The sequence below is a fragment of the Leptodactylus fuscus genome, chromosome 3, assembly GCF_031893055.1.
Source record: "Leptodactylus fuscus isolate aLepFus1 chromosome 3, aLepFus1.hap2, whole genome shotgun sequence".
Lineage (NCBI taxonomy): Eukaryota > Metazoa > Chordata > Amphibia > Anura > Leptodactylidae > Leptodactylus > Leptodactylus fuscus.
The window spans coordinates 232,939,941-232,967,914 of NC_134267.1; the positions used below are offsets into that span (position 1 = coordinate 232,939,941).

General features: G+C 49.2%; 1 protein-coding gene across 1 annotated transcript; it reads right to left on the reverse strand.

Annotated features, from left to right (window-relative positions):
• Positions 1-3,460: 3,460 nt before the first annotated feature.
• On the reverse strand, positions 3,461-27,974 carry MTMR9 (myotubularin related protein 9). The gene is made up of 10 exons (XM_075269309.1): positions 27,679-27,974; positions 27,310-27,418; positions 22,450-22,575; positions 21,373-21,546; positions 17,018-17,235; positions 15,130-15,291; positions 13,554-13,695; positions 13,229-13,449; positions 7,929-8,080; positions 3,461-6,313 (listed from the first exon to the last, which is right to left on the reverse strand). Exons 1-10 carry the CDS (start codon positions 27,858-27,860, stop codon positions 6,150-6,152), a joined length of 1,650 nt encoding a protein of 549 aa, XP_075125410.1. The 5' UTR covers positions 27,861-27,974; the 3' UTR covers positions 3,461-6,149.

The window sequence follows — 27,974 nt, forward strand, 5'->3', positions numbered from 1 at the left end:
GCCCCATATACACATCATGGTCCGACGTACGGGGCCGTGAGCAAAACTCAGGACACGTCCTATTCCTGACCATTTTGCGGCACTTGCTCGCTAACTCTACCATTTAATGAAGGCCCGGCGATGTGCATGCCGCCATACTGTACGATGTCTTGAAGTCTCCCTCACTATTCAGATATTTCCTTTTCCGCCTTGTCTTGCCCGTTTTCACCTCAGAGACGCCTCATTCTGTAGTGGTTGAGCCCTAACACAAGCCTATCGAGCGTATAGGAGCCGTGAACATGGGGTGACATGTAATAAGAGGGTAGTCACCCAAATAGGAGGTCACATGGTTGCCTGGCAACAGGAACTAATAGAAACGAAAGCTTACATTGAAGGGGGTTTCCTGCTAAATTCACAGGACAGGACATACACTCACCGGCCACTTTATTAGGTACACCTGTCCAACTGCTCGTTAACACTTAATTTCTAATCAGCCAATCACATGGCGGCAACTCAGTGCATTTAGGCATGTAGACATGGTCAAGACAATCTCCTGCAGTTCAAACCGAGCATCAGTATGGGGAAGAAAGGTGATTTGAGTGCCTTTGAACGTGGCATGGTTGTTGGTGCCAGAAGGGCTGGTCTGAGTATTTCAGAAACTGCTGATCTACTGGGATTTTCACGCACAACCATCTCTAGGGTTTACAGAGAATGGTCCGAAAAAGAAAAAACATCCAGTGAGCGGCAGTTCTGTGGGCGGAAATGCGTTGTTGATGCCAGAGGTCAGAGGAGAATGGCCAGACTGGTTCGAGCTGATAGAAAGGCAACAGTGACTCAAATAGCCACCCGTTACAACCAAGGTAGCCAGAAGAGCATCTCTGAACGCCGCACAGTACGTCCAACTTTGAGGCTACAGATGGGCTACAGCAGCAGAAGACCACACCGGGTGCCACTCCTTTCAGCTAAGAACAGGAAACTGAGGCTACAATTTGCACAAGCTCATCGAAATTGGACAATTGAAGATTGGAAAAACGTTGCCTGGTCTGATGAGTCTCGATTTCTGCTGCGACATTCGGATGGTAGGGTCAGAATTTGGCGTCAACAACATGAAAGCATGGATCCATCCTGCCTTGTATCGGTAACGGTTCAGGCTGGTGGTGGTGGTGTCATGGTGTGGGGAATATTTTCTTGGCACTCTTTGGGCCCCTTGGTACCAATTGAGCATCGTTGTAACGCCAAAGCCTACCTGAGTATTGTTGCTGACCATGTCCATCCCTTTATGACCACAATGTCCCCAACATCTGATGGCTACTTTCAGCAGGATAATGCAATGCCATGTCATAAAGCTGGAATCATCTCAGACTGGTTTCTTGAACATGACAATGAGTTCACTGTACTCCAATGGCCTCCACAGTCACCAGATCTCAATCCAATAGAGGAGCATCTTTGGGATGTGGTGGAACGGGAGATTCGCATCATGGATGTGCAGCCGACAAATCTGCGGCAACTGTGTGATGCCATCATGTCAATATGGACCAAAATCTCTGAGGAATGCTTCCAGCACCTTGTTGTATCTATGCCACGAAGAATTGAGGCAGTTCTGAAGGCAAAAGGGGGTCCAACCCGTTACTAGCATGGTGTACCTAATAAAGTGGCCGGTGAGTGTAAGTAGTAACTTGTCACATTTTTGGCGCACTGCGGCGACAGTGGGTGGAATGGGACGGTAATCTAGATTGGCTAAAGCGAGGCCGCCCCAATCCAGCAGATTTACCATAACACAGGCTCGTCCTATATCGCTGGTGTAGATTTGTGGTCAGGCCACGTACATGCGCATGAATAAGAGGGCTGAAGCTCTTAGTAATTCGGAGGCATCTTGGGATCAATTAAGACGATCCAGGATAGGTGTGTTCAGTTACTATAGTGGGGTGAGGCTATTTTTGGGAGTCCGGGAACCAGGTTACGTCAGCCATGTCAGTATCCAGATACCAGAAAGCAAATACCGGGAAGTCTTATCACATCATGACCTCCAGGGCCGGCCACATGATGAGAAATAGGGGATTGCAAAATGAAAAACCAATATTACTGAAATAGTGGAATCCATGTATGATTGGATGAATACCAATAGTCATATTACCTACAATCCGGGGTCAGGGCCTGGTTGCGATGATGTGACTCGGTTGCATCAAGAATCCTTTGGATGAATTAGGATGATTTTAACTCCCCCCGGACAATCCCTTTAACAGCAAGTAACACAATGATAGGGGGAAATGGGACGTAATGCCCAGTGTGGACATAGAGCATGGCGGCGCTGTTGGTTAGGTTCAGCCACATATACCGTAATCCATGTCGATGGTTGCATCAGGCACACCGAGCACAATGTGCAGGCTGGACAGACCCCGATTTCACGCGTCAGGGAGCACCTTGTGTATATATCTGAGCCTGAGGATTAGCATATTAGATCAGGTCTACTGCACAGGCGGGCGGCGAGCAACGTGACAGGACCTGCACCAAAACAGCATCGGAGCCTGTGCGCCATGTGGATGATATAGGAATTAGCACAGAGGATGCCATGATCCATAACATTATCCAATAGGAATGCTCTGTGTATATGACAATGTATGATGTCATTGGGGGGGGCGCAACACGGTGGCTGCAGCGCTGGAGTCCTGGGTTTGAATCTTGCCAAGGGCAACATCTGCAAGGAGTTTGTATGTTCTCTGATCAGCGGCCACTCCTATGAGCACAGGGCACTACTACATATTACAGTCACCACACACAGACTACCGCTGCTCGGCCAGATGTGCATTAGTATCCTTTGGGATTGCATAGAAGTGTCTGTATTACAGATATGACCATAGGTCTACAGACCAGAGCTTAAATCATCAGTGATCAGTACGATGCTGCGAGTACAGTTCAGGAGACCCATAGTGGGACCAGGATGCACCTCCATAATAATAACACTTGTATGTTTCACTTATGACAGATGAGTAACAACAACCACTTCTCTAAGATCATTGCTGGTATCTTTCCTCCCTGGCAACATGCCTAAATGCTCCAGACCAGCAAACTACCAAAACTTTTGCTTTTATACAGGTGGTCACGCTTATAGATAAATGAAGGGCATTTGCTGAGGAGTACCTGGCTGCTACTTACCGAGTTCAGTTAGAGGGTTCACTTACTTTTTCACACAATGCTTCTGCATTACTGAGATTGAGTGTTCTTCAATCATGACTATGTATTATGCTTCGCTCTCGGGTTTCCTGTTTTCCAGCTTGTGTCGGTGACATAATAGTCTCATGTTCTACTAGTAAGGACACCGCACAGTAAACACTCAGCTCTTGAGACGTGTCGTCAGCTGTTCCCCGATCAGGGAAATTTGATAAATTCGCAACCCCAGGTCAAGTGTTCTACGTATGGAAGGCCATCACCTGCAGCGCCCCCTGGGGAATAAGAAGAGAATCTGCAGCACATAAGAACCCACCAACCTGAAATGTCATAGTCTTTTAATGTCAATATATTCAGATCACATCTATTTCATCATAGATCTCACTTTACGTAGGAGAATCACTCGCCGCGTTGGGGCGACCGCCCGCCGCTTACAGGTACGGAACAGTCGTCTCCACTGCTTTATGTACACGTCACATTTACACATACGGAAAAAAACAAGAACCGGCTAGTCACTGAACTTAGTGCAAAATAATGGCAGGCGAGGAGAGGGGACCAGAAGAAGTGCTTGGTTCCATAGCGCCACCTGGTGGTCCATTCATTGGTGAGCAAGGAACACGTTATAGGACAGAGTACAGGGGGCTCATGGGAATGTAGGTCCTGCGACTTCCATATTAAACGTTTCTTTATCATTGTCAAGACCTCTGCTTGCAGTCAGTGGGTGTAAACCTTGTCCAGCGGAGACCCCGTCACGGCCACGTGCAGAGATTGGCAGAATAGATCAAAACTGCGGCACATAGATAAGGGGTCTGCTGTCTCTAAATGTAAAGGAGAAAGTTTCCATTCACTGACAGCAACTAGAGATCTCAAAAATGGGGTGGGGGATTGAAATAAGAGTTTGATATAAAGTTGAGGAACTTTTAATTGTAGGTTGGTAAAGCCGAATCCACAAACTTCTGCAACTTTGTGTCAGATTCTTTCCATGTCTCGCCATTTTCAAGACCTCCAAGTGCTGTCAGTGAATAGAAACGTTCCCAGTTACATTTAGAGGCAGAGACCCTTCCCGATCATATCCACCAGACTCATGTGCTAGATCCAGTGTATCACCACCATACACCTGCACATTGGTCAGATGTAAACAACAAGGTTACCATTCACTGACAGCAATGAGAAATCTTGAACTGGTGAGAAACAATTATAAAATTTTTTTTTAATGTTAATAGGGCTGTATTCACAAACTGCTGCACCTTTGTAACATATTCTTTCCATGTCTTATCACTTTCAAGATCTGTAATTGCTGTCAGTGAATGGAAACATTTCCATATACGTCTCTAGAGGCTGAAAACTCACCAGATTTATGGGCTACGTCCAGTGTATCACAGCTATGCACCTGCACAACTGTTTCCATTCACTGACCGCCATTACAGATCTTGAAAATGGGGAGGAATTGAAACGCAACAGGTTGCAACGCTGCAGAATGTTATTATATACTGATAAAGTTGTATTTACGGACGTCTGCAACTTTGTAACGTGCTGGGCTTCAATTCATCACCGTTCCCAAGACCTCCAATAGCTGTCAGTGAATAGGAACATTCCCATATACATCTAATAGCTGACGTGGCATCTGCTGGGTGTAATACAAGGCACTTAACCCTGTACAAAGTCAAGTGGACATCAGCATTTAAGCTTCTGGATGTCAATAAGAATGCTGACACTCACTGACAGCAAGCAGTGATCTTGAAAGTTGGGAAGAATTTAAACACAGCATGTTACAAAGTGACAGATCTCTCATATATTGATGCAAATTAGAAATGGAGAAATCGAAAGTCTCTTTACAAAGATCTCCGCTTGCTGTCAGTGAATGAAAACATTCAAATTTACATCTAGTGCCTTAAAAAAACCCACCCCCATCACACCCATGGTAGTATAACATAGCTATGCACCTGCACATCTGTCACATTTTTCGTCTCTAGATGTAAGAGATATAGTTTCCATCCACTGACAGCAAGCAGAGATCTTAACAATGGGGAAGGATTGAAAACAAAGTAAGCTACAACGTTGCAGAACTTTCCTATGATATACTGATAAAGCTGTATTCACAAAGTTTTACAGATTTGAAACATGCTGCTTTTTTAATTCCTCCACAGTTCCAAGATCACCGCTTGCTGTCAGTGAATGGAAACATTCCCCTATACATTTGATGGCTGTCGTACACTGCACCTAGCCCTACGCATTAGTCACCGACATCAGCAATGGTTTGAAGCCTCTGGATGTAAAAGAGAACACCTACACGTGCTAACAGCAAGCAGAGATCTTAAAAATGAGGAGGAATGGAAATGTAACAGGTTACAAATCTGCAGAACTTTCCTATTATACATGGATAAAGCTGGACTTGTGAGGTTCTGCACCTTTATAACATACTCACTTTCAATTTGTCATTTCCAGGATCTCTGCTTGCTGTCAGTGAATGGAAACATTCCCAATTACATACTGCGCCTAGCCCTGCACAGGAGTCAGGGCCCCCCACTGATCCTGAGGATAGGCCATACATATTTTAAGCCCAGACATCCCCTTTAAGCCTGTGGATCTAAAGGTAAATGCCTACACTCACTGAAAGCAAGCAGAGATCTTGAGACAACGAATAAGTCTTACAAGATCAAAGTAAAGATCAGGGGGCTCTGCAGATACCACGGACCATGACCCCTGGTGTCTGCACATCTTATAACATGCAGGAGTGTGGTGGCATCAGTGTCGCACCGCCCGGAGCCTGCCCATCACCCGCTCACTGGGATGTACTAACATAACCAAGGCACAGAGTGTGCAGGCAAGAAGTACACGCAAAGGGTTAATTCCGGCTCCCATGCTGCACGCTCATTGGTCCCTAGTCACAGAGTTATAAGAAAACTGTAGTGCATGCATGACAGATAGTGTAAACATGTAGCCCGATGCGGGGCGGGGGGAGGTGGACGATGCACTATTGTGGGGTGGGGGGGTGGTCCGCAGCATTAAGGGGTCTCCAGCATCCCATCTTCTGTCTCCAGTTCGGCTAGCTGCCTCCTTAATGCGTTGACTCGAACCTGCAGGTCCTTGTTGTATTCTATGATGTGGATCATCTCCTCGTAGGCGTCCTCCAGGAAGCGGGAGGATCTATTCCAGCGTAGGAACACCCCTGAGGAGCACAGAGTGCAAACTGTTAAAACCAAGGCTGGAAGAAGATCCCAAAAAGCGTGGCGTAAAGCCCATGAATCAGTGGAGTCCCCCATATTTGGCATATGAAGGGTCACACTTGACAGTAAAGCGGAAAAGGAAACAATGGGAGGCAGAATCTGGGGGGAATCAGTGAACGGCCCCCAAGCAATGGTGTAACTAAAGTTAGTAAATGCTCAGTGACTGATATCTTCGTCATGGTGGTCACATGGGCAGTGCCAGTGACGCCAGTGGTGACACCATAGTCTGGTTCCTGCTTGTGACATAACTCCGATCTCTGACGGTTTAACCCTGTACATGCTGAGCTCAATAGTGACTGCACCATGAGAGGGAAGGGGTTCCTCCTCTGCCATCCCTTCGTCCCACACAACATTGCAGGGCGCCAGGAGGTAAACATGGCAGCTGCAGGTCTGACCGTGGCCTCTGGCATTATCATGTACAGAACCCCATTAGGCTCCATCACAGACTGACATGGGTAATATCCCGCAAATGACCCAGTCATAACTTTAGTAAAAACCTAAATACCCATTGTCCCCAAAATATAGTTTTATTATGTTAAAATTAAACAAAAAAACCTTAAAAAAAAAAAAAAAATTCTGTTTGTTAAAGGGATCCTATTATTAAAACTCATTTTTTTTCTGCCTACCATGTAGGAATAGCCTTAAGAAAAACTATTCGTCTCCTACCTTTAGATGTTTTCTCTGCGCTGCCGTTCGGTATATAATCCTGTTTTTGCTGGTATGCAAATAAGTTCTCTCGCAGCACTGGGGGCGGTCCCCAGCGCTCAAAACAGCACTGGGGCGTTACTTTCACAGCACTGTAAGCGGCCATTATCTTGCGCAGTCAGCTTTGCCCTAGGCCTAGAAGTTTGAAGCCAGCGCAGGAAGAAGACGTTCCTGAAGAAGATGGAGGCGTCACTGGAGATTTCTCTCGCAGCATTGGGGCTGCCCCCAGTGCTGTTTGAGTGCTGGGGCCCGCCCCCAGTGCTGCGAGAGAACTCATTTGCATACTGACGAAAACCGGGATTTATACTGAACGGCAACGCGGAGAAGACATCTAAAGGTAGGAGAAGAATAGCCTTTCTTAAGGCTATTCCTACGTGTTAGTGAGAAAAAAAATAGGTTTTAATTATAATCCCTTTAATCTCCCCTCCTAATAAAAGTGACCAAAAAGTTGAATGCATCCCAAAAAAAGTACAGATAAAAATTACAACTGTCCCGCACAAAATAAGCCCCTACATAGCTCTATCAACTATGCATGTAAAAAACAAAACAAAAACCAAACCATAAAAAAAAACATGCTATACCATGTAAAAAAAAACAAAACACAAAAAAAACCCCCAACCCTAAAGATGGATGGGTAACCACTTTATTTCTATTCCCCTCCACCAAGATTTTTTTAATATATCCGCTTCTTCAAAAAAAAAAAAAAAAAATACAATAAAATTTTTTATAATGCGTTTTATCTACCCCACAATGGTACCATTAAAAAAAACACAGCTCGTCTCAGCAAAATCAAACCGAAAAAAAGCAAAAACTGAGGCCCTGAAGGCTAAAATAGGCAGATGGCGGACTTACCTTCCCACAGCAGCAGGCTCTGGGGGGCCACGGAGGGCCAGATGACCAGCCCATTGGCTTCATACAATGGGTTAGTGAATTTGTGGAGCTCGTGGGGTTGGTTTACCCAAGACCAGAGGGAAAGAGTCTTCTGCTTTAGCTTCAGCTTATTCCTACAGAGAGATGTGCAGAGAGAATGGGAGAATCTATCAGCCACAGGAGCCGTATACAGCATGGACGCCCCTACAGTGTGCCCTATTCACTGCCCCATCACCTGCTGATGTATCCTAGTACCGGAGGTATATACAGCATGGACGCCCCTACACTGTGCCCTATTCACTGCCCCATCACCTGCTGATGTATCCTAGTACCGGAGGTATATACAGCATGGACGCCCCTACACTGTGCCCTATTCACTGCCCCATCACCTGCTGATGTATCCTAGTACCGGAGGTATATACAGCATGGACACCCCTACACTGTGCCCTATTCACTGCCCCATCACCTGCTGATGTATCCTAGTACCGGAGGTATATACAGCATGGACGCCCCTACACTGTGCCCTATTCACTGCCCCATCACCTGCTGATGTATCCTAGTACCGGAGGTATATACAGCATGGACACCCCTACACTGTGCCCTATTCACTGCCCCATCACCTGCTGATGTATCCTAGTACCGGAGGTATATACAGCATGGACACCCCTACACTGTGCCCTATTCACTGCCCCATCACCTGCTGATGTATCCTAGTACCGGAGGTATATACAGCATGGACGCCCCTACAGTGTGCCCTATTCACTGCCCCATCACCTGCTGATGTATCCCAGTACCGGAGGTATATACAGCATGGACGCCCCTACAGTGTGCCCTATTCTCTGCCCCATCACCTGCTGATGTATCCCAGTACCGGAGGTATATACAGCATGGACGCCCCTACAGTGTGCCCTATTCTCTGCCCCATCACCTGCTGATGTATCCCAGTACCGGAGGTATATACAGCATGGACGCCCCTACAGTGTGCCCTATTCACTGCCCCATCACCTGCTGATGTATCCCAGTACCGGAGGTATATACAGCATGGACGCCCCTACAGTGTGCCCTATTCTCTGCCCCATCACCTGCTGATGTATCCCAGTACCGGAGGTATATACAGCATGGACGCCCTTACAGTGTGCCCTATTCTCTGCCCCATCACCTGCTGATGTATCCTAGTACCGGAGGTATATACAGCATGGACGCCCCTACAGTGTGCCCTATTCTCTGCCCCATCACCTGCTGATGTATCCCAGTACCGGAGGTATATACAGCATGGACGCCCCTACAGTGTGCCCTATTCACTGCCCCATCACCTGCTGATGTATCCCAGTACCGGAGGTATATACAGCATGGACGCCCCTACAGTGTGCCCTATTCTCTGCCCCATCACCTGCTGATGTATCCCAGTACCGGAGGTATATACAGCATGGACGCCCCTACACTGTGCCCTATTCACTGCCCCATCACCTGCTGATGTATCCCAGTACCGGAGGTATATACAGCATGGACGCCCCTACAGTGTGCCCTATTCACTGCCCCATCACCTGCTGATGTATCCCGGTACCGGAGGTATATACAGCATGGACGCCCCTACACTGTGCCCTATTCACTGCCCCATCACCTGCTGATGTATCCTAGTACCGGAGGTATATACAGCATGGACGCCCCTACAGTGTGCCCTATTCTCTGCCTCATCACCTGCTGATGTATCCCAGTACCGGAGGTATATACAGCATGGACGCCCCTACAGTGTGCCCTATTCTCTGCCCCATCACCTGCTGATGTATCCCAGTACCGGAGGTATATACAGCATGGACGCCCCTACAGTGTGCCCTATTCACTGCCCCATCACCTGCTGATGTATCCCAGTACCGGAGGTATATACAGCATGGACGCCCCTACAGTGTGCCCTATTCTCTGCCCCATCACCTGCTGATGTATCCTAGTACCGGAGGTATATACAGCATGGACGCCCCTACACTGTGCCCTATTCACTGCCCCATCACCTGCTGATGTATCCCAGTACCGGAGGTATATACAGCATGGACGCCCCTACAGTGTGCCCTATTCACTGCCCCATCACCTGCTGATGTATCCCGGTACCGGAGGTATATACAGCATGGACGCCCCTACACTGTGCCCTATTCACTGCCCCATCACCTGCTGATGTATCCTAGTACCGGAGGTATATACAGCATGGACGCCCCTACAGTGTGCCCTATTCTCTGCCTCATCACCTGCTGATGTATCCCAGTACCGGAGGTATATACAGCAAGGAACTCCCCTACAGTGTGCCCTATTCACTGCCCCATCACCTCCTGGTACCGGAGGTATATACAGCATGGACGCCCCTACAGTTTAGATGTGGCAGCTGTACTGCCTGTGATTTCATTGATACATCTAAAGACTTTGTAAATTTCTCCACGGGTAGGAACTTTGTGTGCCGTGACTTTGCAAACTGTTTGACAATGGGTGTCATTTATTTTTTGACTTGCCCATGCCCTATGGGATACGTAGGGAAAACAATTAGACAATTTAGAAGAAGGATTCGCGATCATGTGTGTGATGTTTTGAACGAACGTGATACATCTGTGGCACGCCATTTTGTACGTTATCATGGTGGTGATGTCACTAAACTTAGATTTAAAGCAATTGAGGTGGTCCGACCACCAAGTAGAGGTGGCGATTGGGACAATTTCGTTTTGCGAAAGGAAACAGAATGGATATACAGACTGGATACATTGTATCCTAAGGGTCTAAATGAACAGATGGATTTTACATGCTTTATTTCGCAAAAGTGAGGGGACCACTGGCTTTTATGATATATACTAAGTATATATTTATACTGCGTGTCCGTTATACCCCATCTCAAGATGTGTCTTTTTAGTGGGTGGCTCTAATCTGGACCCATAATATGAAGATGTTGCAAGTAAAATATCAATTTGTCCAGTGACACTTATATTTTGTGTCATGTAGTCTCTGGAGGTAGACATGTGAGTTTGGATACTTACCTGAACAAAGTATTCTTGACAAAGTAATGTTGTCTGACGAAGATTTTATTCCCTGAGGTTATCGGGACAATGGTTTCCTCAAAAGCAGTTCCTCACTGTAATAGGACACTCTGTTTCATAAGCATTATATGCTCCTCCAAATAGTGGTTTAAAAGAAGGATATTTTGTCTAAATAGTCCCTTCCAGATAATATTAATCTTGTTCTGGGACTGTAAAGAGGATGTGCGAGATATTTAGGAAAGGACATGGCTTTGTTGAAGCACTTATCCCATGGGGTGTAAATAATACATGACGGGATTTCCTATTATTAGGGTTTGTAAAGCTACCTGTCAGTACGATCGTATGCAGCAGCAGCAGCAGCAGCGATTGAATGGTAGTGCTTCAGCATTGAGGCTATCGGCTTCCTGTGTAGCGGAGGTAGCGGAGCTAAGAGTACGCGCATGCGCGAGTATCTGTATGGGCTTATGAGGTAATAGCGATCTATCGTGTAGCCCAACACGCATGCGTGGAGGAGTGTCCGGAGCGGTGCCTTGATTGGAGGCGCGAGAGGAGCTGGGAGGGGCTTGGTCCTTAAATAGTGGAGGATTTTCAGTGTACGGCACCGCCGGTATCAGAGCGGTCATACTGCGGTCACGCTGCTTATTTTGAAAAAGAGAATAGCCCCTGATGATTCTCTAAATGGAGTTGAAACGCGTAGGGCAGGAACAACTGAAAGACAGGGCTATCTAGCTTCATGTCTGTGCTAGCACCGCCATTAGGAGTATTGTGGACCCAAGGTAGAGGTTCATTTGGTATTGATTCCTGTTGGTGTGGCGTTAGGCCAGTATCCTCAGGATAAATGCCTTATTGAAACCCTCTGTCATTAACTCTTGAGGTCTTGCTATTGAGATTACTCCTGTGGAATGTGCTATGGCATGCGATTTTTTGGTTGAGGGAGGCAGGGCCAGCAACAGACAATTGTAGGCACAGATAGTGCACAGATTTCTGGCCAATCTTTTTCCTTCTTACCACTCATACCAATGGAAGGGGTGTGTAGATAGCATGCCATCTTTTGCTATTTATTAGTCAGTCTTTCATCTGAAAGTGTGACTATAATATTGACCACTCTTTGTTTATATACAAAAAAGAATACTTTTTATCTTTTTGTATTTATTAAAAGTTAAGTTTTATTATTTTATCAGAGTCCCCCAAGGTTTCACTCAGTGATATATGCCCTATTCTCTGCCCCATCACCTGCTGATGTATCCCAGTACCGGAGGTATATACAGCATGGACGCCCCTACACTGTGCCCTATTCTCTGCCCCATCACCTGCTGATGTATCCCAGTACCGGAGGTATATACAGCATGGACACCCCTACAGTGATCCCCGCATATAAGGATGGCCTTACTGACCTGCACCCAAACTATTGCACCAGCACCTCCAATTTCCAATAGGTGGCGCTAGAGAAATCGCTTTCTGTGCCTGTGAAATTTACATACTCTTCTCCCATGCAGCATTGTTAGCATGTCTCCATAACCTGCCCAAAGATGACCTGTACCCACAATACTACATGGTTACCAATGTAGCAGTCTGGAGTTAAAGGGAAAGTCACCTATAAAGTTAGCAAGATTTTTACATTTTTTTTTTTTGGACACCCCCTGTAAAGAGGAGCCGTCGCCAAGCCTGAAAAGCCCACTGACCTCCCTCATCTGATCAGCGCTTTTTTAAAATCTCAATCTGTTCAGCTATTCCACGGATATAAGCCCTGTGAGCGTTGATGTAAATTAGGATCTATTAGCCAAGGGGGCGGTAACGCTGTAGTTTCTCGGGTGTGCTGTATGTCAGGCAGTGTTTACGCCCACTTGGATAGTAGACCCTTATGTGCCTCAGCACTAAAAAGGTTTATATCTGTGGAATAGCTGAACAGATTTAGATAAAGAGAGGCAATCAAATGATGACGGTCATTGGGCTTTTCAGACTTGTGACAGGTCTTTACAGGGGGTCCCCCACCCCAAATAGTAAGGCTCTGGCCACCTCCAGGCAGTGATTGTATAGAGCGGCGGCCATCTTTATGAACAGGAATTGAAAGGAATAGATCAGAAATAAATTATTATATAAATAACCTGTGGATAAGCGGCGCACACAGTGTCTGGCGGCCGCTTATCCCCTCTTCCTATGAAAGTCCAATCAGGATTTGACTCCACAATACGGAAGTACACAAGAGCTACAGCACAGACAACCCCCACATCATGGCTGTGCCCAGTGCACCCCACAGGACACCCCACTAACCTCTCAAATTCATTGTTGCCCAGGAAGGTGCCAAACTGAGAGGCGTAGGCGTGCTCGAACAGCGTCACCAGGAAGCGCTCATTAAACTCGAAGGAGCAGGGGAACTGGCGGAGGATCTGCCACACGCAGTCCAGGAAGAGCAGGAACGTCGGGGCCTCCCACCTCTGCTTGCTGTTGGAGTAGGCCGACTGGGCGCAGCGATGCTGAAACGGATGACCGGCCTGGCGACACAACACAGGTATGAAAACCCAATGTCATTAGATCGATGCCAAAGACATCACCCAACAGCATGGAGGGCGATGGTATACACACTATATACACTCACCTGCAGCCACTCCTTCTCCACCAGGGCCTCGAACCCCCGGATGGTTCTGCACTTGGGCTCCAGGATGATCTGAGCCAATGAGGTCACTTGTAACGTGGAATCCATGCCCTCCGATCCGTGCACCAAAACAGACGCTCCCTCCCTATGGGGAGAAGGTAAATTAACCCCTTGCAGTGCAAAATAACAAGGTCTGGATCAGCACAAACCATCCTAAATTTTAATTGTTCCCCTAATAACTTCCCACCTGCCCTAATGCTGCACTGACTGGACTCTCTGCTGCCCCCCTTCTTATTAAGCAGGTAGAACAGAACCCCCTGTACAGGAGCCATATGTGACTTCCAAAAGACATTAGTGGCGCCCTCTGCTGGAAGCAAAGATGTCAGTGCAAGGATGGAAAGAACAACCCGGCAACCCGATGCCTTCAGAAATTACAATGTAACAAATTCTCAGGAGTGACAAGTGTCAGGTCTGTGCAAGTTTCCGGCCTGTAGGTTTTAAAAACTGTAGCGAGCAAGCAGAGATTGTATCATGCACACGTGTGCAATCCGTGTCTCTTCCCATGATTCGTTCCTTTCCGATATTTTGGCCTTATTCAGATCCATAGGAACGAACACACGGATCTGGAAGACCCCAAAGACCCTTCTCCGCTTATAACCCGGCTGTGTGCATGAAGCCGTATTAAACCGTTGGGGGGTCTGATACAAAGAATATTAGAATCATCACACAACTCTTAGAAGGAAGGTGTCACCCAAAAAGTTTTTAAGTTTTTTCTTTTAAATTTCCAAAAATATTTTTTTAAATTATAGAATTATTTTTAAATCATCAAATTTCCTAGATAGGGGCAAAAATGCCGCACTGCCGTATCATGCTCCAGTATACAAGATGGGGTCAAGTCCAATCTTTACTCTCCCGACAGTACACAGGTGAAGCTCCCTCTAGTGGCCATCAGTGGGAAATATTAAAATATATTTTAGAATTCTTAAAATTTTCTGTATGGGAAGAATATGCAAATCTGACTTCCATGATGTAATTAGGAAGTCAGTGACTCAGGCATGCAGACCAATAGAGGGCGCTCACTGAGGATGTGGAAGTCTGTCTTCCAAGATGTAATTAGGAAGACAGAGCCTCAGGCATGCACACCAATAGAGGGCGACCTTCTCAGAGGCCTTTGTTTGCAATGATGTTGGGAGTTTACCAGATACAGTCTCTCAGCCAAGGACAGCCATTTCGATGTTATTGCATCTCATCAGCTTGGCGCAGAGAGGACTGACCTGGCAGAGGTGAGAGGCTTAGACAGGGTTGAGGGGATATCGTCACTCCATAGGGAGAGACCACCAATTAGGCCATTATTAAGCCATGAACGCTCCACTGTGCAAAGGAACATGGGAAGAATATGCAAATCTGACTTCCATGATGTAATTAGGATGCCAGTGCCTCAGGCATGCACACCAATAGAGGGCGCTCACTGAGGATGTGCACCAAGCCATAGATCAGGCTGAGCAAAGAAGGAGAAAAGCGGCCAATAGATAGATAACCCTGGTGGCGCTTATCATCTATTGCCCCGCGCGATGCTCACCGGTCGATGCACTGGGCGGCCAGGCAGGCGGTGGTCAGGATCTCCTTGATGTGACTCAGCCAGTTGGAGGCCTCCAGTTTGCTGAGCCAGCGGTCCATGTTGTGGGACTGGTCGTTGCAGGCCTCCACCAGCTTGATCAGACTCTCCTGCAGGATGTTAAATCTGTAAATGAAGAAACCGGGAACCATTACATGTTATGTACACGGCGACATGGAGGAGCAATGTCAGGACTGGCGCCTCCTATGGCACAAAGCTACACCCATCACCCCCAGACAGTCACAATTGTAAGTCTACTGTACGAGCAGGATCAGACTACAAATGGATTGTTTGGAGTCTGTTACTATAGAGACACACAAGTCTGCTTAAAGGGATTCTGTCATTAAAATCACATTTTCTCTCCCTACCACGTCGGAATAGCCTTAAGAAAGGCTATTCTTCTGCTACCTTTAGATGTCTTCTCCGCGCCGCCTTTCTGTAGAAATCCCGTTTTCTTTGGTATTCAAATGAGCTCTCTCGCAGCACTGGGGGCGGTCCTCAGCGCTCAAACAGCACTGAGGAGCATCCCCAATGCTGCAAGAGAACTCTCCAGCGCCGCCTCCATCTTCTTCAGGAACGGACTCTCTGTGCGTCTTCTTCCAGAGCCGGGGTTCAAACTTCTAGGCCTCGGGCAGAGCCGATAGCGTATGCCCAAAGGCCACAAGAAAATGGCCGCTTGCACAGCTTACTGTGTAAGCAGCCATTTTCTTGTGGCCCGGGAATGTGTAACTGGCTCTGCCCAAGGCCTAGAAGTTTGAAAACCGGCTCCGGAAGAAGACGCGTGAAGAGAACGTTCCAGAAGAAGATGGAGGTGGAACTGGAGAGTTCTCTTGAAGCATTGGTGACGTCCCCAGTGCTGTTTGAGTGCTGGGGACCGCCCCCAGTGCTGCGAGAGAACTCATTTGCATACAGACAAAAACCGGGATTTCTACCGAACGGCAGCGCGGAGAAGACATCTAAAGGTAGGAGAAGAATAGCCTTTCTTAAGGCTATTCCTACGTGTCAACAAGAAAAAAAATGTGATTTTAATGACAGAATCCCTTTAAGAGCTGTAGAACCAAACAGTAGGAGATTTTTAATTAAAGGGGTTTTCTAATTCCCAAATCGAATGTTCATACTGACCTGTCCACAGGATAAGTCACCTGTATGTGATCTGTCAGGGTCCGATACCTGACCTTGCCCATGATATCTGTTCTAGTAGACTCCGGGCGTCAGAAGCTGCTAGTAGAGGGGCAGCACCGATCCTATGTAAGTAATAAGAGCGGGGCCGCAGCGCCGTCCACTGCATAGCGGTAATGCCGGTGAACCATTACCTGAATAGGATTGTCGCTACACCCACCGCCCATCCACCTGGAGGCTGCTAGAATAGATGAAACGTATAATGTCTGGATGTCAGACGCTGGCAGATCACAAACGCACGACCCGTCCTGTGTATAGGTCACCTATATGAAAATTCGATTTAGGGTCGGACACTTCCTGCTGGAGCAAAAATAATGGCTGTGACTACTGAGCTGCAATACCAAGCTCCACCACTATCCAATCTATGGCGCTGTGATTGGTGTTCAGTGAAGAGGTCACAGCGCTCACTTCAATGCTGTGGCCTCTTCTGCAAGATCAGACCTGGGACTCTAAAAACTACATAATGATATTCTTACAGGGTCCCCTCCCCCATGTTTGTTACCCTACAACCCCTGGAATTTGGGTTTACTGAGCTTCATGGGGTGTAAGCCTAATGGATGTGAAGTTGGATGCAATCTATTGTTCCCTGTTATCAGCCATTTATGCAATAGCATCTCTGGGTTCACCAGGAAGACAAATGTACACAGGAGACGCCATGACAAGTTGGAGTTACCGTTCAATGGTCTTGTGAATCCTCCTCCACTGGGGGTAATACGCCTCCTGCTCAAAGCCGCCGCCCTTGGCCCTCGCCTGCTGCGCCACGTTCAGTGAGCGAGTATCTATGATGTAGCCTCGCTTTCCGGGTCTTAAAGTGGCGTTAATGAGCTTCTCGTCCTCCTTACAACGTCGGCCGTTGGTGCCGGTGAGGGGCTGACTGCTACGCATCATCACCTGCAAGGAAAGGGGCGGAGCATCAAGCGGTGGGACCGCCCCTCTATATGTAAGACAAGACAGGGAAGTCCTGGACCCTAACCTGCAGAGCTTACAATCTACACATGAGGGACTCCATTAGGTCATATACTCTGGTCACATCCAAAGCTGCTATTCCATTATGTTATATACTCTGGTCACATCCAAAGCTGCTATTCCATTATGTTATATACTCTGGTCACATCCAAAGCTGCTATTCCATTATGTTGTATACTCTGGTCACATCCAAAGCTGCAACTACATCATGTTATATACTCTGGTCACATCCAAAGCTGCAATTCCATTATGTTATATACTCTGGTCACATCCAGAGCTGCAACTACATCATGTTATATACTCTGGTCACATCCAAAGCTGCAACTCCATTATGTCATATACTCTGGTCACATCCAGAGCTGCAATTCCATTATGTTATATACTCTGGTCACATCCAGAGCTGCAATTCCATATACTCTGGTCACATCCAAAGCTGCAACTCCATTATGTCATATACTCTGGTCACATCCAGAGCTGCAATTCCATTATGTTATATACTCTGGTCACATCCAAAGCTGCAATTCCATTATGTCATATACTGTGGTCACATCCAAAGCTGCAACTCCATTATGTTATATACTCTGGTCACATCGAGAGCTGCAATTCCATATACTCTGGTCACATCCAAAGCTGCAACTCCATTATGTCATATACTCTGGTCACATCCAGAGCTGCAATTCCATTATGTTATATACTCTGGTCACATCCAAAGCTGCAATTCCATTATGTCATATACTGTGGTCACATCCAAAGCTGCAACTCCATTATGTCATATACTCTGGTCACATCCAGAGCTGCAATTCCATGTTTTCTTATACTCTAGTCACACCCAAAGCTGCAACTCCATTATGTTATATACTCTGGTCACATCCAAAGCTGCAACTCCATTATGTCATATACTCTGGTCACATCCAAAGCTGCAACTCCATTGTGTCATATACTCTGGTCACATCCAAAGCTGCAATTCCATTATGTCATATACTGTGGTCACATCCAGAGCTGCAACTCCATTATGTTATATACTCTGGTCACATCCAAAGCTGCAATTCCATTATGTCATATACTCTAGTCACATCCAGAGCTGCAATTCCATATACTCTGGTCACATCCAAAGCTGCAACTCCATTATGTCATATACTGTGGTCACATCCAAAGCTGCAATTCCATTATGTCATATACTGTGGTCACATCCAGAGCTGCAACTCCATTATGTTATATACTCTGGTCACATCCAAAGCTGCAATTCCATTATGTTATATACTCTGGTCACATCCAAAGCTGCAATTCCATTATGTTATATACTCTGGTCACATCCAGAGCTACAACTCCATTATGATATATACTCTGGTCACATCCAAAGCTGCAACTCCATTATGTTGTATACTCTGGTCACATCCAAAGCTGCAATTCCATTATGATATATACTCTAGTCACATCCAGAGCTGCAACTCCATTATGTTATATACTCTGGTCACATCCAAAGCTGCAATTCCATGTTTTCTTATACTCTAGTCCCATCCAAAGCCACAACTGTATTGTGTGTTACTCAGGGCATGCCTCACTTATCTTTTATACTCACAACCAAAGCTGCATTTACGAAAGAGCAGCCGTGGTGCTGATATCCCATCATGCCCCGGGTCCAGCACATTATTCTCTATGTATCACACTTGCCATAAACACTACATCACATCCAAGCACTGGAGATGGGTGGGTATGCAGCTTTGGAGGTGACTGGAGTGTAAAACACAACAACAATACCCGCAGATAAATCCCCAGGCAAGTCCTTGTGGGTATATCTGTACCCAGGAAAGCTGGGTGGCAACCAAAGCATCTTCCCTGGGGTCCGGAACAGTAATGAGCTGCCTACTGATTGGCAAACCTGGCACTCAGAGCTTGAAAAAGCTGGGCAAGGAGCCATAATGGTGGGGCCTATCAGCCGTCACCCCCAAATTTTCATATAAAGATCTAGAATTTGCCAATAAATATACAATAAATCCGTTTTTCCATATATAGTCATGTGTGGCTGATCCTCCATCATGGATTATGTGCAGACCCCCCCACACTAAACGGACATATGGAGGGGGGGTCTGGCCATTACCTCGCAGGTAGTGAAGGAGAGAGCAGAAGATGGCGTCCGTGCGGCGGCGGAGCTGACAGGGCGCTGCGGGCAGTGATTGATGATGTGATTTGCTGTGCGGGGAGAGCTCAGTCCGCAATCAATTCCTGCACAATGAGGGCGGCGGGCGAGGCTGCGGGGGAGGCGAGGGCCGCACTTGTCAGGATTCACACCGCAGTACTGGGGGAAGGGGGGGTCACATACTTACTGTATATATCTGATCTATACATATATTCTAGTACTCCATAATATACCAAAGGGGTGGAAGGTATCAGAGCGGCCATGGGGACAGTCACACGGGAGACCTGGCAGAATCACAGATGTGCCCTGTCACTAGCACCGACACAATCAGCACACTCCTCTCCTAAAACACTCTGTGCTGCTGCTGGGGACCTTGTTTTTGTGGCCTACCACATGTCTACCACAACAGGCATATAACATGCAGCCCTGTCCTCAGTAACATCAATGCTAAAATACTCTGTGCTGCAGGGGTCCTGCTCCTTCCAGTATGTAACGCTAAGGCTACATTAAGGTGACCAAGGTGGAAAACAGCCAAGGGGCAACTGTTCTAAGATATCCTGGGAACAGATAGACCCTAAACCAAAGCAAATCCATTCATCCAGAATTTTATGGTCCAGAGCCCACATAAATAGGGGATCTAACCCAGCATCTCTGATGGGCAGTGTATGGAGCCTACCCTCCTCATATTAACTGGGAGATGTCACACAAGTGCCCCATATAGCTCAGGGTCAGTAATGTAATGTACAGTATGTATGGACACAGTGACTGTACCAGCAGAATAGTGAGCGCAGCTCTGGAGTATAATACAGGATAAGTAATGTAATGTATGTACACAGTGACTGTACCAGCAGAATAGTGAGTGCAGCTCTGGAGTATAATACAGGATAAGTAATGTAATGTATTTACACAGTGACTGTACCAGCAGAATAGTGAGCGCAGCTCTGGAGTATAATACAGGATAAGTAATGTAATGTATTTACACAGTGACTGCACCAGCAGAATAGTGAGCGCAGCTCTGGAGTATAATACAGGATAAGTAATGTAATAATGTACACAGTGACTGCACCAGCAGAATAGTGAGCGCAGATGTGGAGTATAATACAGGATAAGTAATGTAATGTATGTACACAGTGACTGCACCAGCAGAATAGTGAGCGCAGCTCTGGAGTATAATACAGGATGTAATTCAGGATCAGTACAGGATAAGTAATGTAATGTATGTACACAGTGACTGTACCAGCAGAATAGTGAGTGCAGCTCTGGAGTATAATACAGGATAAGTAATGTAATGTATGTACACAGTGACTGCACCAGCAGAATAGTGAGCACAGCTCTGGAGTATAATACAGGATAAGTAATGTAATGTATGTACACAGTGACTGTACCAGCAGAATAGTGAGCGCAGCTCTGGAGTATAATACAGGATAAGTAATATAATGTATGTACACAGTGACTGCACCAGCAGAATAGTGAGCGCAGCTCTGGAGTATAATACAGGATAAGTAATATAATGTATGTACACAGTGACTGTACCAGCAGAATAGTGAGCACAGCTCTGGAGTATAATACAGGATAAGTAATGTAATGTATGTACACAGTGACTGCACCAGCAGAATAGTGAGCGCAGCTCTGGAGTATAATACAGGATAAGTAATGTAATGTATGTATACAGTGACTGTACCAGCAGAATAGTGAGTGCAGCTCTGGAGTATAATACAGGATGTAACTCAGGATCAGTACAGGATAAGTAATGTAATGTATGTACACAGTGACTGTACCAGCAGAATAGTGAGTGCAGCTCTGGAGTATAATACAGGATAAGTAATGTAATGTATGTACACAGTGACTGTACCAGCAGAATAGTGAGTGCAGCTCTGGAGTATAATACAGGATAAGTAATGTAATGTATGTACACAGTGACTTACCATGCCATTCTTCCTGTGGTAATAGCTCAGCACTGGGAATCGTCCTCCTTGTCTGAATGCCGCCACCTTACGCAGAGACTCGTCGTCAATGGACTTGGGCACAGTGACCACTGGGGGGTAGGACTGACAGACGGAGAAGTCTTGGTTCGCATCGCTCAGTCTCCAGTCTTCGGTCTGATGAAGTGTTACAAGACAGTGAAGGGAAAAATACACAGTGAGGCAACACGATCTTTACTTTACAGCACAGTCCCCTCCTGGTCCCCACAGCACAAGCCGTCCTCTTCCATCAGACTATTACAGCTCAAGACATTTCTTAGTTATATCTATATCTAGGAAACAACCAGTTTTCCAGCTTTCCCAGAGTCCTGCATGTCAAATGTATCCACCCCCCTTATTCCTTACAGACCGTGATCTCCTATGGCCAGGGTTCTGACAGGTGATTTAAAGGGACACACACAATTTGGGGCACCCACCGCCTTGCCCCCTGACACGTGCAGGCTGCAGCACATGACCTGTGGTTATATTCCCTGACTCAGCAGTTTCTCCGTTTCCTTCCACCATTTCCTTTATCCTAATCTCTCGGCAGCAGCACAGGAGCGACCTAACCAGCCATGAGCGGGTAAAACTAGACGCTACGATATCTGACCATAGTTTGGCGACTATTTAATGCCCACAAATCCACGGCAATGACCCTTACATAGCTCCGCCCATGACCTGTATGAAAATGGCACAAGGGCATTTCTTCCTCATTTCACCCCATTTGCAAGATCTCTGCTTCGTCAGTGACTGGGAACAACCTAGTGGCTGAAAATCCTGTACAAAACTAATACTTCTCACAGCTGAAGATTTGTTACAGTTGTATCCAGTTTACACAATCCTCTGTGAGATAAATATTCTGTATTCCAAACTGATACATTGTAGCAAAGTAGAGATTTGGGCAGCTGTGAAGTGTTTAACAAGGGATTTCTCCACTGGATAGAACTGTGACAAACCCTCAGCTCTGTCATTCCACATTCTTGTTTATGGACAGGAAGCAGAGACAGCGATGACACAAGTGCAAAGACCCGGAGGACTCACCTCAGAGGAGAGAAGCTCAAACTCCTGTTCAGGAAGGAAAGAGCTCCAGCCGTCCTCAGTCACCTCAAACATGGGGCGGTAGAAGAACGGATACATCAGAGTGATGGAGTCCAGTGTGGACAAGGCCTGAGGAGAGAAGAGGGCAGACTTGTCACCAATCTACCACCTCATACATACAGTGCCAGCTACAATGCCCCCCTCATACATAGAGCGCCAGCCACAATGTCCCCCCTCATTCATACAGCGCCAGCCACAATGTCCCCCCTCATACATACAGCACCAGCCACAATGCCCCCCCTCATACCTACAGCGCCAGCCACAATGCCCCCCTCATACATAGAGCGCCAGCCACAATGTCCCCCCTCATACATACAGCACCAGCCACAATGCCCCCCCTCATACCTACAGCGCCAGCCACAATGCCCCCCTCATACATACAGCACCAGCCACAATGTCCCCCCTCATACATACAGCACCAGCCACAATGCCCCCCCTCATACCTACAGCGCCAGCCACAATGCCCCCCTCATACATAGAGCACCAGCCACAATGTCCCCCCTCATACATAGAGCACCAGCCACAATGTCCCCCCTCATACCTACAGCACCAGCCACAATGCCCCCCCTCATACCTACAGCGCCAGCCACAATGCCCCCCTCATACATAGAGCACCAGCCACAATGTCCCCCCTCATTCATACAGCGCCAGCCACAATGTCCCCCCTCATACATACAGCACCAGCCACAATGCCCCCCTCATACATACAGCGCCAGCCACAATGCCCCCCTCATACATACAGCGCCAGCCACAATGCCCCCCTCATACCTACAGCGCCAGCCACAATGCCCCCCTCATACATACAGCGCCAGCCACAATGTCCCCCCTCATACCTACAGCGCCAGCCACAATGCCCCCCTCATACAGCGCCAGCCACAATGTCCCCCTCATACATACAGCGCCAGCCACAATGAATGCCCCCCTCATACATACAGCACCAGCCACAATGCCCCCCCTCATACCTACAGCGCCAGCCACAATGCCCCCCTCATACAGCGCCAGCCACAATGTCCCCCTCATACATAGAGCGCCAGCCACAATGAATGCCCCCCTCATACATACAACGCCAGCCACAATGTCCCCCCTCATACCTACAGCGCCAGCCACAATGCCCCCCTCATACAGCGCCAGCCACAATGTCCCCCCTCATACATACAGCACCAGCCACAATGCCCCCCCTCATACCTACAGCGCCAGCCACAATGCCCCCCCTCATACATACAGCGCCAGCCACAATGCCCCCCCTCATACCTACAGCGCCAGCCACAATGCCCCCCTCATACAGCGCCAGCCACAATGTCCCCCTCATACATAGAGCGCCAGCCACAATGCCCCCCCTCATACATACAACGCCAGCCACAATGCCCCCCTCATACATACAACGCCAGCCACAATGTCCCCCCTCATACCTACAGCGCCAGCCACAATGCCCCCCTCATACAGCGCCAGCCACAATGTCCCCCCTCATACATACAGCACCAGCCACAATGCCCCCCCTCATACCTACAGCGCCAGCCACAATGCCCCCCCTCATACATACAGCGCCAGCCACAATGTCCCCCCTCATACCTACAGCGCCAGCCACAATGCCCCCCTCATACAGCGCCAGCCACAATGTCCCCCTCATACATAGAGCGCCAGCCACAATGCCCCCCCTCATACATACAACGCCAGCCACAATGTCCCCCCTCATACCTACAGCGCCAGCCACAATGCCCCCCTCATACAGCGCCAGCCACAATGTCCCCCCTCATACCTACAGCACCAGCCACAATGCCCCCCCTCATACCTACAGCGCCAGCCACAATGTCCCCCCTCATACATACAGCGCCAGCCACAATGTCCCCCCTCATTCATACAGCGCCAGTCAGTGTCCCCCTCCTCATAAAGTGCCAGTCAGTGTCCCCCTCCTCATACAGCACCAGTGTCCCCCTCCTCATACAGCACCAGTGTCCCCCTCCTCATACAGCGCCAGTCAGTGCCCCCCTCCTCATACAGCGCCAGTCAGTGTCCCCCTCCTCATACAGCGCCAGCCACAATGCCCCCCTCATACATACAGCGCCAGCCACAATGCCCCCCCTCATTCATACAGCGCCAGTCAGTGTCCCCCCCTCATACAGCGCCAGCCAGTGTCCCCCCCCCTCATACATACAGCGCCAGTCAGTGTCCCCCTCCTCATACAGCGCCAGCCAGTGTCCCCCCCCTCATACAGCTCCAGCCAGTGCCCCCCTCATACATACAGCGCCAGCCAGTGTCCCCCTCCTCATACAGCTCCAGCCAGTGTCCCCCTCCTCATACAGCGCCAGCCAGTGTCCCCCTCCTCATACAGCACCAGCCAGTGTCCCCCTCCTCATACAGCGCCAGCCAGTGTCCCCCTCCTCATACAGCTCCAGCCAGTGTCCCCCTCCTCATACAGCTCCAGCCAGTGTCCCCCTCCTCATACATACAGCGCCAGCCAGTGTCCCCCTCCTCATACATACAGCGCCAGCCAGTGTCCCCCTCCTCATACATACAGCGCCAGCCAGTGTCCCCCTCCTCATACAGCGCCAGCCAGTGTCCCCCTCCTCATACAGCGCCAGCCAGTGTCCCCCTCCTCATACAGCGCCAGCCAGTGTCCCCCTCCTCATACAGCGCCAGCCAGTGTCCCCCTCCTCATACAGTGCCAGCCAGTGTCCCCCTCCTCATACATACAGCGCCAGTCAGTGTCCCCCTCCTCATACATACAGCGCCAGTCAGTGTCCCCCTCCTCATACATACAGCACCAGTCAGTGTCCCCTCCTCATACAGCGCCAGTCAGTGTCCCCCTCCCCATACAGCGCCAGTCAGTGTCCCCCTCCTCATAGAGCGCCAGTCAGTGTCCCCCTCCTCATACAGCGCCAGTCAGTGTCCCCCTCCTCATACAGCGCCAGTCAGTGTCCCCCTCCTCATACAGCGCCAGTCAGTGTCCCCCTCCTCATACAGCGCCAGCCAGTGTCCCCCTCCTCATACAGCGCCAGCCAGTGTCCCCCTCCTCATACATACAGCGCCAGCCAGTGTCCCCCTCCTCATACAGCTCCAGCCAGTGTCCCCCTCCTCATACAGCGCCAGCCAGTGTCCCCCTCCTCATACAGCGCCAGCCAGTGTCCCCCTCCTCATACAGTACCAGCCAGTGTCCCCCTCCTCATACATACAGCGCCAGTCAGTGTCCCCCTCCTTATACAGTACCAGCCAGTGTCCCCCTCCTCATACATACAGCGCCAGCCAGTGTCCCCCTCCTCATACAGCGCCAGCCAGTGTCCCCCTCCTCATACAGTACCAGCCAGTGTCCCCCTCCTCATACATACAGCGCCAGCCAGTGTCCCCCTCCTCATACAGCGCCAGTCAGTGTCCCCCTCCTCATACAGCGCCAGTCAGTGTCCCCCTCCTCATACATACAGCGCCAGTCAGTGTCCCCCTCCTCATACATACAGCGCCAGTCAGTGTCCCCCTCCTCATACATACAGCGCCAGTCAGTCTCCCCCTCCTCATACATACAGCGCCAGTCAGTGTCCCCTCCTCATACAGCGCCAGTCAGTGTCCCCCTCCTCATACAGCGCCAGTCAGTGTCCCCCTCCTCATACAGCGCCAGTCAGTGTCCCCCTCCTCATACAGCGCCAGTCAGTGTCCCCCTCCTCATACAGCACCAGTCAGTGCCGCCCTCCTCATACAGCGCCAGTCAGTGTCCCCCTCCTCATACAGCGCCAGCCAGTGTCCCCCTCCTCATACAGCGCCAGTCAGTGTCCCCCTCCTCATACAGCGCCAGTCAGTGTCCCCCTCCTCATACAGCGCCAGTCAGTGTCCCCCTCCTCATACAGCACCAGTCAGTGCCGCCCTCCTCATACAGCGCCAGTCAGTGTCCCCCTCCTCATACAGCGCCAGCCAGTGTCCCCCTCCTCATACAGCGCCAGCCAGTGTCCCCCTCCTCACACAGCGCCAGCCAGTGCCCCCCTCCTCATACAGCGCCAGTCAGTGTCCCCCTCCTCATACATACAGCGCCAGTCAGTGTCCCCCTCCTCATACAGCGCCAGTCAGTGTCCCCCTCCTCATACAGCGCCAGCCAGTGTCCCCCTCCCCATACAGCGCCAGTCAGTGTCCCCCTCCTCATACAGCGCCAGTCAGTGTCCCCCTCCTCATACAGCGCCAGTCAGTGTCCCCCTCCTCATACAGCGCCAGTCAGTGTCCCCCTCCTCACACAGCGCCAGTCAGTGTCCCCCTCCTCATACAGCGCCAGCCAGTGTCCCCCTCCCCATACAGCGCCAGTCAGTGTCCCCCTCCTCATACAGCGCCAGTCAGTGTCCCCCTCCTCATACAGCGCCAGTCAGTGTCCCCCTCCTCATACAGCGCCAGTCAGTGTCCCCCTCCTCATACAGCGCCAGTCAGTGTCCCCCTCCTCATACATACAGCGCCAGCCAGTGTCCCCCTCCTCATACAGCGCCAGTCAGTGTCCCCCTCCTCATACAGCGCCAGCCAGTGTCCCCCTCCTCATACAGCGCCAGTCAGTGTCCCCCTCCTCATACAGCGCCAGTCAGTGTCCCCCTCCTCATACAGCGCCAGTCAGTCTCCCCCTCCTCATACAGCACCAGTCAGTGCCCCCCTCCCCATACAGTGCCAGTGTCCCCCTCTCCATACAGCACCAGTCAGTGTCCCCCTCCTCATACAGCGCCAGTGTCCCCCTCCTCATACAGCACTATCATGAGGACAGAACACATTATACCCAGTGACCTGACCCTATACCACGTTATATATGAGGGTGGGGGCACAATCTCTATAGCGGGGTGCCCTCACCTCTATGGAGCTGGCGATGTTCAGACACTCGTCCATTCCGGTGATCTCCAGCTGGATGATACGCAGGTCCTTACATTTTATGGTGATGGTCCCGGAGGAGCCGACAAACCTGCCAACAGCAAGGGCAGAATGATAAGCAGACACCAGGGGGCAGTAGTGGTCTCACAGAGCCGCCTTCTCCATACAGGGCTCAGGGTAGTCACCTGCCGGAGGCAGCACCTGATGCTAGGCAACCTGCCTAACCTAATCCGGTCCTGTAAGGCTCTGTATAAGTGATTGAGGTGCTGAGGCGGGTATGCTGGGACTTGTAGTACCACCGCAGCCGCTGACCCCTGTAGGAGGCCATATACACATAGATATATACTGTACCTCTTCTCTATGGAGTCTATGTTGGAGTGCAGTAGCCACAGCTCCTCACTGTTGTCCTGTCTGGAGCTCAGGATCAGGTGGTGACCCGTCAGGCACAAGGTACCGCCCACTGTCGGGTGGAAGGGTCTGTGAAGCTGCACCTTATCCACCCGCGGCGTCTTAATAAGCTCGGCGAACTCCATAATGGAAGCAGAGCCCGTCCTGCCCTACACACCGGTCCTGCCCGTCATCACCGGACCGACTACCAGGCCACAACCCGTCCCTGCCGCCACTGCGCCTGCGCAACCTTATCCCTA

Bases quoted from the DNA above. Each gene is read 5' to 3' on its own strand.
- MTMR9 (XM_075269309.1), bottom strand. From the start codon at position 27,860: ATGGAGTTCGCCGAGCTTATTAAGACGCCGCGGGTGGATAAGGTGCAG. The intron at 22,576-27,309 runs GTGAGGGCACCC...TTCTCTCCTCAG, and splicing joins ACATCGCCAGCTCCATAGAG to GCCTTGTCCACACTGGACTC. The intron at 21,547-22,449 runs GTGAGTCCTCCG...ACACTTCATCAG, and splicing joins TTGAGCTTCTCTCCTCTGAG to ACCGAAGACTGGAGACTGAG.